General features: G+C 44.2%; 1 protein-coding gene across 2 annotated transcripts in view; it reads left to right on the top strand.

The window, feature by feature from the left end:
- The first annotated feature begins 430 nt into the window (after positions 1–430).
- The window catches only part of LOC118217582 (inactive phospholipase D5-like), a 33,299-nt gene continuing 19,968 nt past the window's right edge, over positions 431–13,761 (top strand). Inside the window, exon 1 of one of the 2 annotated variants that reach the window (XM_035399473.1) lies at positions 431–857. In XM_035399473.1, coding sequence (XP_035255364.1) covers positions 678–857 — 180 coding nt within the window. In that variant the 5' untranslated portion in view covers positions 431–677. Of the gene's footprint in view, positions 858–7,731; positions 8,167–13,761 lie in introns of those variants that run through there. The other variant, XM_035399475.1, reaches the window with a different exon arrangement.

The raw sequence follows: 13,761 nt of genomic DNA, 5'->3' as shown, positions 1-13,761 counted from the left end.
CGGGTCCCTGGTCTCTGATCTTTCTTCTGAGCCTCTGAGGCACTGGCTGCAGTGTGTAACTGCTGACCCTCCTGCAGGAGAACAGTGCAATAAGAGAGCAGCACAATAAGAGCAGCACCCCTTCCATGTCCCTCTGTCTCTCTCACACATACATGGCTCTATCTTCTCTGTTTCTGTGGGGACCTGCTGCAGTACAGCAGCTGTAAGCAGCAGAGACAGGGAGCACATGTGTGGGGTTCTCTCTCTCTGCCCCTTTGGTGTGAAGTTCTCTCTCTCTGCCCCTTTGGTGTGGGGCTCTCTCTCTGTGGCCCTGTGCACTCTGTTTATATGCTGCCTGCGACTGCTGTACTGCAGCACGTCCCCACAGCAACAGAGACCCTCCCACTAACAGGGAGAGTCCCCGGTAGAGCAGAGTGCGTGAGAGAGTGAGGGGAGAGAGAGAGAGAGACGGAGGGACAGGGAGAGAAAGGGAGCGCAATCAGCCGGCCTGATCATTGCTGCTGTTACTGAGAGGCTGACTCCACTGGTGTTCCTGGCAGGCGCTGTTTTCGGGAGGGTGGGGCACAGAGCAGAAGCCATGGCCCCGCAGCAGCTCCAGCGCGGGGTCCTGTAGAGCGAGCGCGCGAGTGGGATACCCCCTGACAGGACGTGGGGGGCTCGGCTCCGCCAGTGAGACGATGAGCACGCGGCACGGTCAGCCGCTGGCGGGGGGGCTGGAGCAGCGCCAGCAGAGGAGCAGTCTGGAGGGCCCCCCCGTCCCGCTGAGCCGCGCGGGCAGCTTCGCGTACAGCGGGGTGCAGCAGCAGGGATACGCCGCCGGCGTCTGGCTCCGCAGGAAGGACCGCAGGCTCGAGCGCGTAAGCACACCCTCTCCAGCACCTCCGCTCGCTCAGCGGTGAGGTTAGGCTCTTACACTGCCTTTACCCACAGCTTACATCCTGTCTTCACCTGGTATTTTCTTAAACAGTCTTAAGCTGGAGCTTAGCTGGTCTCTATCCTGTCTTTACCTCATCTGTACCAGGTCTGTTCCTGGTTTTTAGCTGGAGTCACATAGGACAAACTGTTGGCTCCTTGCTGGTGAACTTGGAAGGGGGGAGGCGGGGGGGGGCGGGGGGGGGGGGGGGGGCGGGGATGGTGCTACAAGTGGAACAGTGAGAACTGCTCTCAGTGAACGGGCTGTGTTGCATACTGAGGGAATTCCGTATCCTGCATTACCCACTGAACACTGCTGCATGCTACACACTGCTGAACACTAGAACACACTGCTACACACAACTGAACACTCCTGGGTAAGGTGACACACTGTTAAAAAACCATTTAAATTGTTATTTACCTGTTTATATAATGTTGTTCAACATGTGAGCACATGTCTGGCATGATCATTTATCTCAGCAGAATGATATGATTGGCTGAGGAAACCACAGCCTCACAGGGCAAACAGAATGATATGATTAGCTGAGGAGACCACAGCCTCACAGGGCAAACAGAATGATTGCTTTCATTATGTCTGGTGATGCTCCATCTGGTCATGTTCCATTCGACTAAACACGTGAGTTTTCAGGCATGATGATGAGGTCTGAAGAGCTGCACTAATGGACTAATGCTGAGGCATGGAGCACGCTTCATTCCTTTGGGTTTGAAGGGCCTCGGTGCCATACCAACCTGTGGCACTAAACTGCTGCAAACGCACGTCTCTCTTAGTCCTACTGCTGAACTGCCGTAACGCTTGTCTCTCTCAATCACGGTAAACTGTCGCTAACACACATCTCTCTCTCTCTCCCGCAGACTGCCACTAATATATGTCTCTCACTCATGCTAAACTGCTGTTGATACACGTCTCTCTCACTTCTACTGCTAAACTGGCACTAATGCACGTCAGTCTCACACTTCCTGCTAAAGTGTTGCTAATGCACGTCTCTCTCACTCCTTCTAAAGTGCTGCTAATGCGCATCTCTCTCTCTCTTTCTCACTACCACTTAACTGGTAGCCAGAGAAGGAAAATCCAGGTTCAGAAAGTAAAAGTACTCCCCTGTATTTTCTTCCAATCACATGGATTTGCTAATTAGCACAGTTCTTCAGCCAGGAGGTTGAAATAATTTGAGAAATCAGCTTGCTGAATTTATGGGTAGAAGAATCACATGGCAGGACTTTTACTTTCTGACCCCTGGACCTGCCACCGCTGCTGGTACAGGGGGGTCCTGAGGGAACACGAGATGGTGAGATTGGTGTCCAGTTGCATAAATAAGAGCTCTCTCTCTCGCACGCACTGTCTTACTTTCTTCATGGCTCTTCAAATTAATATCTTACATCCTGTAGAACTATTGAAAGGATCAGGTAGATGTTTCAGAAGTAAAGTAAGTACCAGTTATAAATGCAGAGAGGAGTTTCAGTGATCATTTTTACATGTTCTGCCAGTGTTTGGAGTAAAATATGCATTTATGCAGCAAGCAGAAAGACCAAATGGCAGCTGTGATATATACCATTAACTAAAATGTTTCACCAACATCATGTGATATGCACCCATATCAGCTTTATGGTCAATTCAGAGAGCTGGTCAATGTGAGGAAACTGCAGCACATTCATGCTGTGAAATAAAAGTGCAGCCGTATACTCACATTAGGGTCTCACTGAGCGGCGTTTGCATGCTCTCCTGCTGACTCATTCATTAATCACACAGAGCAACTGCAGTACAGCTCTCCAGCAAGGCTAATGAACGGCGGTTTTCACCTTTAACTTTAATTATTCTGTGTGCATCACTGTGAATGCGTTTCGACCCAAATAAATTCCGCCTGATTTTTGATTTGTTACAATGGATCTAGGCTATTCAGAACTGACAGCTACCCTTTGATTAGCCCCAGACATCTTGCGCTTTTAATGAGCTACACCAGAATCTCTGTAATAACCTCAGAAGGTCCCCCCCTCTGGAATCCAGTTGAATAGCTGTTGAGTGAGTCCTGTGCAGCTGATCTGAAAGTGCCACTGTGCTGGGGCCGTATGGAACACATGGCTCACTCACGTACAAGGTCAATGCAGAAACTGGCCATCTGTCAGCTGAACAAGAGGTAAATCAGCGGATCATAACGCTGTGATAACGCTGAGATGGAACACATGTTCCATCCAGGCCAGGAAGCAAGAGGCAGGATCAGCAGCATTATTCAGGGATTATTATTAGCATTATTACTATTATCAATCCTTGTTATTTCCCGCAGAATATTAAATCAGCATGATTCATGATTTATTAAACCAAGCCAGATCCACTCAGTGCTGCCTGTTTAATTAATTCACAGATAAAAATGTAACCACAACCCAAATGCCTATTGTTACATTACATATTCTGATAGCAATTCAGTACATGATTGTCATTTTGAATCATGTCATCAAATATTTTGCTGATCGTATTGTTATTCACAGTAATCACTAGATACTAGAATTTTTCACAATTGCAGAACGGTGTTCTGTCATAAACCACCAATTAAAGACACTCAGTGCATACATAACATGGGTATTTGCTTCATTAAGAAATGTAACTTTTTTAACACATGTATTTATCAGTTAAATATTGTTTGTTCAGGGTAGTGGTCTGCAACCCTGGTCCTGGAGAGCCACAAGCTCTGCTGGTTTTTGCTTTCACCTTAAAATCAACACCCAGTTGAGACCCAAGTAACCAGGAGCAGTGAGTTAACTGTGTAATCGACTCCTCTAATGGATTAAGTGCAGAGAAACTAGGAAAACCAGTAGAACCTGTGCCTCCCCAGGACCAGGCCTGCAGAACCCTGGTTTAGGGCAGTAGCTTCTTGTTGGACAATAGCTTGTGCTGCATAGATTGCTGGGTCTTGCTACACTGACTGAGTGGAAATAATATTTTCCACCATGTTCCCACAGCAATAATATAATATTCTGTGTTTTTTATTTCCAGCGAGACTGTGTTATTTTATTATTGCCGTGTATTTTAATAATTAATGTTTAATGTTGTTCATATCATAAGATTTGGCCTTCAGATTATTGCCTAGATCAACAGTGGAGGTTCTCATGGTGAAGGTACGTTAATGGCATGATGTATATCAAACTCATTATGATGGAATAATGATGTCATAAATTCAAAATCTCATAAAGCCGCAGAATGATCACACTAAATCTTACCCAGCAACAGTGTTACCGTGAGATTACTGCAGGTTTATTTGTGTCCTTTTTATTGTTGAGATAGAGTTTAAAGGAACAATGGAGTGTATGTGTCTTTTGGGGCTTTGTCACATCCTGCTAAATCTCCACAGCCTGTAATGTTATTACGTTATACCCTGTGATACCTACATACACAGTTCCACAGAATGTGATCTAATCCACTTTTATTAAATGTGGAAGAGAAACTTCAAAAGCAATCAAAACGTGCAAGGTTAGAAACTTTAGGAAACGACATTCTCACAATGGTGCATATACAGTGTAGTTTCTCAATAGTGCAATAAGACTATTCTTCTAAAACATAGCAAGATTATTAGTGTTAACACAATAGTTTATACAAGTCCGACAGGGAATAACTGTACTTGGAGTTAAAACTGCTCTATCAGACTTGATTTTGCACTTACTATTTTGATGTGGAACATTGATATGATTCCAGTAAACATATTCTGCCTCCTTAATGACTCTATTGAGTTGGTTAAAAAGTGCCTTATATTCTGCTCTCAGTAGAGTTCACTGCAACTACTGGCTGCTCAACTGAAGCAGACCTGGGGCATCACTGCTAACAGTGATCGAAATGGCAATCTGCTGATATCTCCTAAATGATGAGTGCTTACAGGTACTTAGGTTACTTCATTTTGGGTTTGAAATTCCTCTGTGGTTTATCAGGTATCTTCTACTAATACAGCATGTCTGTTATTCACATAACGAGTCAGATTTTCTGGCCATGTACACGGTGAAGGTGATGTAATTAGAGGTCGCTGGGGCATGTAGGACTCGTGGTCAGAGCAGTGATAAAAGATGTTTTCATGCTGGTAAAAATCTAAATACGGGAGAAGTTATTTTAACACTGAGAGCTGCTTCCATGGGACCAGGTACTGATGATCGGTCATACAGGTCCTGCCTGTGGAAAGGATGAGAGGTGTTGTGTGGCTCTTCCTCTCCATTACCTCTCCTTCTCTCCTTCTCTCCTCTACCTCTATTTTTCTCCTCTACCTCTCCTCTTGTCCTCCTCTCCTCTACCTCTCCTCCTGTCCTCCTCTCCTCTACCTCTCTTCTTCTTCTCCTCTCCTCTACCTCTCCCCCTCTCCTTCTCTCCTCTACCTCTCTTCCTGTCCTCCTCTCCTCTACCTCTCCCTCTCTCTTCCTCTCCTCTACCTCTCCTACTGTATGTCTCTCCTCTACCTCTCCTCCGGTTCGCCACTCCTCTACCTCTCCTCCTGTCCTCCTCTCCTGTACCTTTCCCCCTCTCCTCCTCCTCTCCCTTTGTAAGGGCTGTTTCCCAGAATCCTGTGGAAGGACCCGGGTGCTATAAGGGTGGTTAGAGGAGCATTAGAGATGAGCTCTCTCTCTCTCTCTCTCCCCCTCTCTCTCAGCTCCTTCATGTCATGTGTTTTGATGTCAGTTTCACAGATGTGGGAGATGAAGCATCTGCTGTAAAGCTGCTTGTATCCAGGATGACCGCTTGGTATAATTAGGAGGATTTACAGAGCCATGAGTCGCTTGCTAAAATATCTTTACCAAAATGAAACTGATGTTGATTTTATGGGGAGTAGCTTATTGTTATGAAAGAGAAATGAACCCTTAAATGCTTGCCGGTCGTTACTGTAGCCTAAGATAGGCCTGTGATGAAATACTTGTTTTAGAAGGTGCATATTTCTGGGGGCTTTTAAAAAATTTTTTAATTGCACATAGATGTAAATGGTGTGCTGTCTTAAGATAAATGCCAGATAATTAGCCTTTTTACAGATACATTTTTGACATGTTTCCTGTGCACAATGCAGAATGTTTCAGCTGTCAGACTGAAAGAAGCCTCTCAGTGCAGTTCAGCCACAGTCCGTCTGACCTGGCCTTCTGATACTGCTTTCTATAAAACCACAGGACCATGTGCTGTTTTTTTCAGGGAATAACTGCTATGATTCCGATTCTCCCTTAGTCCTGCCTGTTACCAGTGAAACATTGCTAAATTAAATTCAGCACTGATATAAGGAAGCAATCTTTTACATGAAGCTGCCTGTCAGAGGAATAGCTTGGCAGGTCACATTGCAGAGCAGAAACCCTGAAAATGTCCCGGCTTGACACAGTGATAGATGCTCTCTAGTCTATAAGCCTGTTTCTGTTTTATAAACCAATATAGGCTATGCAGTGCATGCGCGTGATATAGTGTGGAATAGAGTGTGTGATGTAGTGTATGTGACATCGTGTGTGATATAGAATGCATAACAGAATGCATAATCTAGAGTCTGCTATGGAGTGTGTGACCTTATGTGGAGTGTAGCAGGTTACTTGTGTTTCACTTGAGCAGCATACAGGGAGCGCCCTCTGCTGGGAGAAGTGAGGTATCACACAAACAAAGACTACTGTGGGCACTGTCTCTGAAATAAATTTAGGATTATTTTATTCAAACCACAATAAATAAATAAATAAATAAATAAACAATCAAATCAATAAATATAACTGAAATTGAGCCTTTTAATGGAAAAAACTGTCAAGATTTTTGTTATAAATTGTTATAAATATTGATATTGTATTTTTTTAAAATTATATTTTAAAAATTATAATGAATTAGTTAATAGTTAGATTTGTGGTCAATGCATGCATATTTAAGCCGCTGGGAAAGCTAAACAGTGTAAAGATTGTCTGAAACCATTCAAATGTTTTTTAGCTGTAAAATAATAGTAAAATAATAGTAGTAAAATAATATTCCCCCAGGCTTAATACCTGCTTGACCTGAGCGCCAGTGTTCAGTGAAGTGTTGCTGAAAATATATGCGCTTGACAGCCCAGAGTTTTAAATCTTTCCACCCATTTTCTGGTACCACCTGTCAGGCCTCCACTGAAATATGCACAGCTGTCATGTTTTTTTTTTTTTTACCTTTGCAAGGCGAACAGATGCTGCACTTCTCCGCAGTGAAGCGCAGAGCAGCTATAAGATAAACACAGCGCAGGTTTCCCTGGCCTGTAGCTTTGGGTCCAGCGCCCTGTGCAGGGGCTGAGGTTTGGGCCATTCTGACTGCGAGCTGGAGTGTATTCTCCATAATGCTGGGAACCCGCTGCCTTAATCTCCTTCAGCGGTAATGGAGGCCGTGCTGTGCTCAGCCTGCTGAGGCTACAGTATTGAGAGTTTGTGCTTACTGTTGTCTTCTCTGCTCACTCCAGTGATCATTTAAACTCCTCAGCGCAGCATGTGAATTGCAGAGGGGAAATATATTATAAACTTGTGGTGTATCTTATAAGGTTGCTTGCAAATTCCAGACCTGGTTTTGGACAGTAGGCTGTCATTGACCTCAATGTAAATATGTGTGTGCATGTGTGTGTGTGTGTGAGAGAGATAGAGAGAGCGAGAGAGAAAGAGAGAGAGAGAGAGAGAGAAAGAGAGAATGACATAAACAAATCAAAGTTGTAAATTGATTCTGCAGAAATCTGAGCGAGCTGAGCATTAGCGAACGCAGCCGCTGCTGTCTAATTTTACATCGGGCTATTTCCGTGTGCGCCAGGGTCCCCCCTGACTGCAGGTACTCTCACTCACCGCAGGCTCCAGCATGGCTTCTCCTCGCTGGGCAGGGGCTTCGCATCCAACAGGAGGAGTTTGGGGAGGGGCCTGGGGGAGTGGAGGGAGGAGTGTGAGGGCTCTCTCTTTTTCTTTCTCTCTCTCTCACTCACACGCATGCGGTCGGATTGATGGCATCATGTCCGAGATTTAGTGGCTCCCTGTTCCGGTGCCTTACATCATGATTTTCACTTGGATGCCTCACAAAGCGTGAGATCTGGTGTTTCGGGGAGCAGAAGCTCCGTGTGAGGAACTGATCTGGAGTTTCGGGGAGCAGACGCTCAGTGTGAAAGACAGATCGGGCGTTTTGGGGAGCAGAAACGGGCTCCCCCACACAGCTCCCCCACACAGCCGCCTGTGCCCCAGCTCCCAGAGTGTCTGAGGGCGCAGGATACTTGAGCTGAGAACCGCGCTGGGTCCAAAGGACAGGACCACACCATGAAGGTGCGTCTCCAGTCCTCTCATCTCCTCTCTTCATTCCTGTCCTCCCCACCTCTTTCCTCTCCTTTTCTCTCTTTTCTCATCTCTCCAACTCTGTCCTTTCATCCCATGTGCATGCCCAGTAGTTTTGGAGAACAGTTCTACCCCCTCTGACTCCCTCTCTGGCTAACATGTTGTGTTTCTGGGTTGTGTTCCCGCTCAGCGTGAGTCTTGTTTGGGACACAAGCACATGCTCTAGCTGTGGTCCAGTATTCACAGCATCTGCTAATGTCTGAATGCCTGTCTGTATAGGACTGTCTATTAATGCTTTTTAAATGGGTATCTGAATTTGGAACAATTGTTTTCACGTTAAAGGATGCAGTGATTGGATTGTTCCTAAACTCATATTCTTTAAAATATATTGTAATCATTTCATTTTCACATGGATGTTGCTTTCATAGTTTAATGAAAGAGAGATGGGAAAAGTGCTTGTAGTATGTTCTTTCTGTAGTGTAGTATATTGAGGTTTTTTGGGGGTGCATGGTGATATATTAGGGTCTTTGTTGATGGGGAAACATTTTCTGGGTGCAGGGTGGTATATTTGGGGCTTTGTTGATGGGAAAACATTTTCAGGGTACAGGGTGGTATATGAGGGGATTTGGTGATGAGGAAACATTTTTGGGGTACAGAGTGGTATATAAGGGGATTTGGTGATGGGGAAACATTTTTGGGGTGCAGTGGGGTACATTAGGGGTTTGGTGATGGGGAAGCATTTTCAGGGTGCAGTGTGATATATTAGGGGGTTTGGTGATGGGGAAGCATTTTAGGGGTGCAGTGTGGTATATTGGGGGGTTTGGTGATGGGGAAACATTTTTGTGGTGCAGTGTGTTATATTAGGGGGTTTGGTGATGGGGAAACATTTTTGTGGTGCAGTGCGGTGTTTTAGGGGGTTTGGTGGAAGAGAGACATTTTTGGGGTGCAGAGCTCTCAGAATATCCTCTCAGGCAGTTACAGTGCAGAACAGGATTCAGTTAGAAAACCTGCTCTGATTTTACTTATGAGGTGCCCTGGATGACATCTTACTTGCTGCTGCTAATGTGCATCAAGCAGGTCCTTATAAAAGGACCCAGAGAGAACAGACAGTGCAGGAGTGTGTGTGTGTACGTGAGTGTGTATGTGTATGTGTATGTGTGTGCATGTGTGTGTAGGTGTGATTATGTGTGTGTGCGTGTGTGTGTGTGATGTTAATATTGCACTCACAGTGCCGATGCTGTATATTTTAGCACATAAATCAGCATAGCTGTGTGTCAGTGCTCCTGCTCTACCATCCAATGTCAGTGTTTAAGGATGTTGTCAGACTTGCGTGTGCTGGATGTTTGAGTTGCTCCTTGATTACATTTATGTGCAATTAAGTGCCAGTTTCACTGCCCCCATGTCCTCCCAGAAGGATCCACACAGCATATTTCTGAATGTGTCCTAATCATAAATCACGCTGCTGTTGTACTGTAGTCTGCAGAACTGGCTTCAGTACCAGGAGAGATTTATTCAGACAATAACCTGGGTCTGTAAGCATAAATATATTAAAAGGTTATGGATGTTTATTGCTTTCAGAATACACAAAGGGTTTGAAATCAGGTTGACTGTGTCCAGCTCTGCAGGGCTCGAGTCACCTGGGACATTAGAATGAGGTTTGCACTGTCTAATCTCTGGCAGAAAAGCTTTTGCTGAACTAGTATTTCCTAACAGTCCAAACAAAATCTCCTCTGTTCTCACAGAGCCCAGAAAACTCCAATATGAGTTATTTTTAAAAATATGTATGTTATGAGTCTGTAGATATCAGGTCTGTCTGATACTCCCAAGGCACTCTGTGGTGGTGGTGTGTGTGTGTGTGTGTGTGTGTGGGGGGGGGGATCTTAACTGAAATCCATATATTCTGTTTGACCTTTTCAGACTGTTAGCTAGTACATGTGTGAACATGTAGAGTGAACATAAGCTAACAGAAAAAAGTTTAAATGTGTTAAATTGTTTTTAAAAAGTCTGTGCTGGCTCATTTGTGCAAGCATGAAAAATGTGTTTGAGTGACATGACCCCACATATGAGAGGTTTAGCCTGCTAGTTTTCTACATAACCAGCATGTCCACACAGTTTAATCTATACCTGAGGCACCCATGTGAGAGGCAGAAGCTCTCAATAAAGTTGGGACAGGGTAATGACATCAACCAGGTTTCCATCTGCGTGATACCATTGGCTGAGAGACAAATTATACTTTTTCTCATTCCCATGCGCTAAATTCTCACCTGCTCTATTTGAAAAGTACCCTTTAAGGGTCAGTTATCCTATTTTTTGAACCTCTCTGTACTTTCAACCTGTGTTTGGAGAGGAGAAATAACTGGGCTATAAATATAATGAAAGTTCAGTTAATGACTGAAAGAGACAGAATAACATTGTGTGTGTTCTAAAGTGGTCACATTTAAGAGTTAAGTGCTCTAAGGCCTTTTTAATTTGAGCTTGCTCTCATGCTGTTTTACTGCAGCTTCTAGCATGAGCCCCACTCAACTCACTGTCGTGAAACAAAGATATATAAATGCAGTTTGGTCTTTCGCACTGTTCACATGACTGCCCTTAATCTTACCAGACTAATATCTGTCAATCATCTTAAATAAGCATGGGCATTTGCAACTTTGTAGGCAACGCATCTGGATTGATTTTAGGTTGTTTTGGAACAGAAAATAATAATAAAGAATTTGAATCAGAATATCTATGTGTACTCTGAAATGCAACACTGCGGATATAGATTGGGATCATCATGTTACAAATTCAAAGGTTCTTCTTGTAAAATAAAATGTTATCCCTCTCATTTTGCCTCAATAAATATCAGTCACTTTGCTATGCATGCTATTCCGAGCCTGCCTTTTACCCACAAACCCCAGCCGAGCACACTCTCTGGCCATGACTGCTGGGTTCCTGTAGACACTGCTGGAGTGGGAAGGACTCATACATGTGTCTGCAGGTCGGTTGGTCTGACTTTCACAGGTAACAGTGGATTCTCCCGTGGATCCCTGGAATGCTCACTGGCATCGTAGGAGCAGTCAGGTCAATGGATCAGTTTCAAAATGCTGATCTTAGAGCTTGTGGTTGATAGTGACATGCTGAGGGCAACTTGATATTTTACCAGATGTGCAGAACGGGTCTCTGGCAGGAAACGGACAGCTCTCTAGAACTGCAAGCGTTGGCTAAAAAAACACATAGGGTCATAAATGGAGGAAACCAAGCTATTTGAATAGAGGTCAAGAAGAGTTTTCCCATGGTACAAGATCCAGTGTAACAGAAAGAAAATGTGGGTGAGGCTAAGAGTTCCGGAAGTGTTTTTGATGCAGATTCTCCAGATTGCAGATTTTAATCTAAGCAAAAACCACAATATTATAAAATATGGATTACGACCAAGGGTGGATTGATGTTTTGGTCCTCGGTTATGAATATTTCAACTTTATTTAGGAGAAATCATGTTTTTTTTTGTTCAGTATTACAGTGCCCATGAGCCTCAGCACCTGTTACTATGGTGATGGTGTGGGTTATAGAATTGAAAAATTCTAGGTAGCATCCTCATTCTACCTGTGAAGGTATCCTGTCCTCTTCTGAAGCAGTCACTGTCAGGCAAAGTTTGCCATCTCTTTCCATGCTTTCCATGTGATTCTCTCTGGTGTGGGAGGGGCTTATGGGCCTGTGAGGTGAGTGTCTCTGGTGTGGGAGGGGCTTATGGGCCTGTGAGATGAGTCTCTCTGGTGTGAGAGGGGTTTATGGGTCTGTGAGGTGAGTCTTTCTGGTGTGGGAGGGGCTTATGGGCCTGTGAGGTGATTCTCTCTGGTGTGGGAGGGGCTTATGGGCCCAGGACTCCCTCTGCACTAGGAGTGCCTGGAGCCACGGCTCACATGTCTTTCTAATGGAAGTTTAATTGATGTATTGATCTCGAGAATCCAGGCTACAATCAATACTGTGTGCTGGGAGTCAACTCTCTCTCTCTCCCTCTCTCTCTCTTTCTTCCTACCTCTGCTTTGGTTTAGGTGTTGGTGTGCAGGAAGCCATATCTGCAGGTTGCGCTGTGGGAATATAGGTTTCCAAAATAATTTTAGAGATTTCTGTTGGCAGTTGTTTTTTTTTTAAAGAAAACTTATTTTTCATTTTCCCTAAGGTCCTTTCCCCAGCATAACCGTTGAAGTACAGTACATTACATTTTCCTCTGGTTAATTAATCAATTATTCTGGCTTGCTGTGCTTTGTGAGTTGCTGTTAGAAATGTAATGTTTTCTGCTCTTTTAGTTTTGTGTGAAAGATGAATTCCTTGGATCCACTCTTTCCTTAAGCCTTTTCATTCTTAAACCATCATTTTGAATATTAATTAACAAAGAGAATGCTACATTAACAAGGGGAAGGCTATATTAACAAAGAGAGAGCTAAATTAAGAAAGGGAAGTTTACATTAACAAGTGAAAGGTCACATTACCCAGGAGTAGGCTACGCTAACAAGGTGGAGGCTATACTCAGCCTCCTGAAGTGGAATAATAGTGTCCCGCCCACTGCAAAACAAGGTGAATGGACCTAGGAAGTGGTTTGAAACAATGGGATTTCCCACAGAGGAAAACTTCTCATCGCATTTTTTATCTTTATCTTGAAAAACGTATCTTCTCATGAGCAAAAAATTACACAACTTCTTTTTTTAATCGATGCGTTGATTGTAAATAAATTATATTTTATCCTCAGATTTATAATATTGTTAAAAAACTACGCAACAGACGTCAACAAGCTCTCCACGACATTCTCTGTTGTTGGCCGGCGAGACCTTGATGACATCAACATCTTGTGTGGTCTTTTTTAGATATTGTAAATTTGAGGACAAAATTTACAAAAAAAAAACAAAAACATTTTTTACAATCAACTAATATGCGAAACATAAACTTGTTTGTTCATGAGAAGATTTTTTAAGTTTCCTCAGTGGAAAAATCCCAATTTTTCAAATCACTTCCTAGGTCCAGTCACTTTTTTGCGGTGGGTGAGACTTTTTGTTTCTTGTACTGCCCCCTGTCTGCTGGAGGATAGAATGGCTCCTCTCAGGCTGAGCCAGTATTCTCCCTTCCACACTTGGCCAGGCTGCTTTCTGCTACTGCTCTAATAGGAAACCTTATCAAAATGCATCCTTCAGCACATGACTCACAGCCTGCCAATTTCGGCACAACAAAATTCCATTGTTCCCCGGCAGAGGCTGTTTTGAATTAATGGAAAGGGATGTCCTTTTGCATGGTGTGTTGCCGGAAATACTGATCCGCTCTCATTACTGTTTGGCATTGGATGCCACGGATCAGTATCAGCTAGTGCAGGCACCAGCAGCAGGCTTGCAGATTGCAGTGGGTTTGAGTGCAGTCTCAGGATCGGAACTCATTTTAAAGTGCCCTCAGATGAACCCAAATTTTCACTGGGGTAAACGACTGAAGAAACACGGAGCAGAGCTGACGGGATGTGTGCTACCAGCCTGAAGCTCTGTCTTCTGAAGCTCTGCAGTCCCCTGTGTCCCGCGCTCCTGGTTCTGCTCTTCATGCCTCCAGTCAGTCGAGGGGCCGGGAGAAGCG

Source organism: Anguilla anguilla, chromosome 18 (assembly GCF_013347855.1).
Source record: "Anguilla anguilla isolate fAngAng1 chromosome 18, fAngAng1.pri, whole genome shotgun sequence".
NCBI lineage: Eukaryota > Metazoa > Chordata > Actinopteri > Anguilliformes > Anguillidae > Anguilla > Anguilla anguilla.
This window is presented reverse-complemented; position numbering and strand designations above follow the sequence as displayed.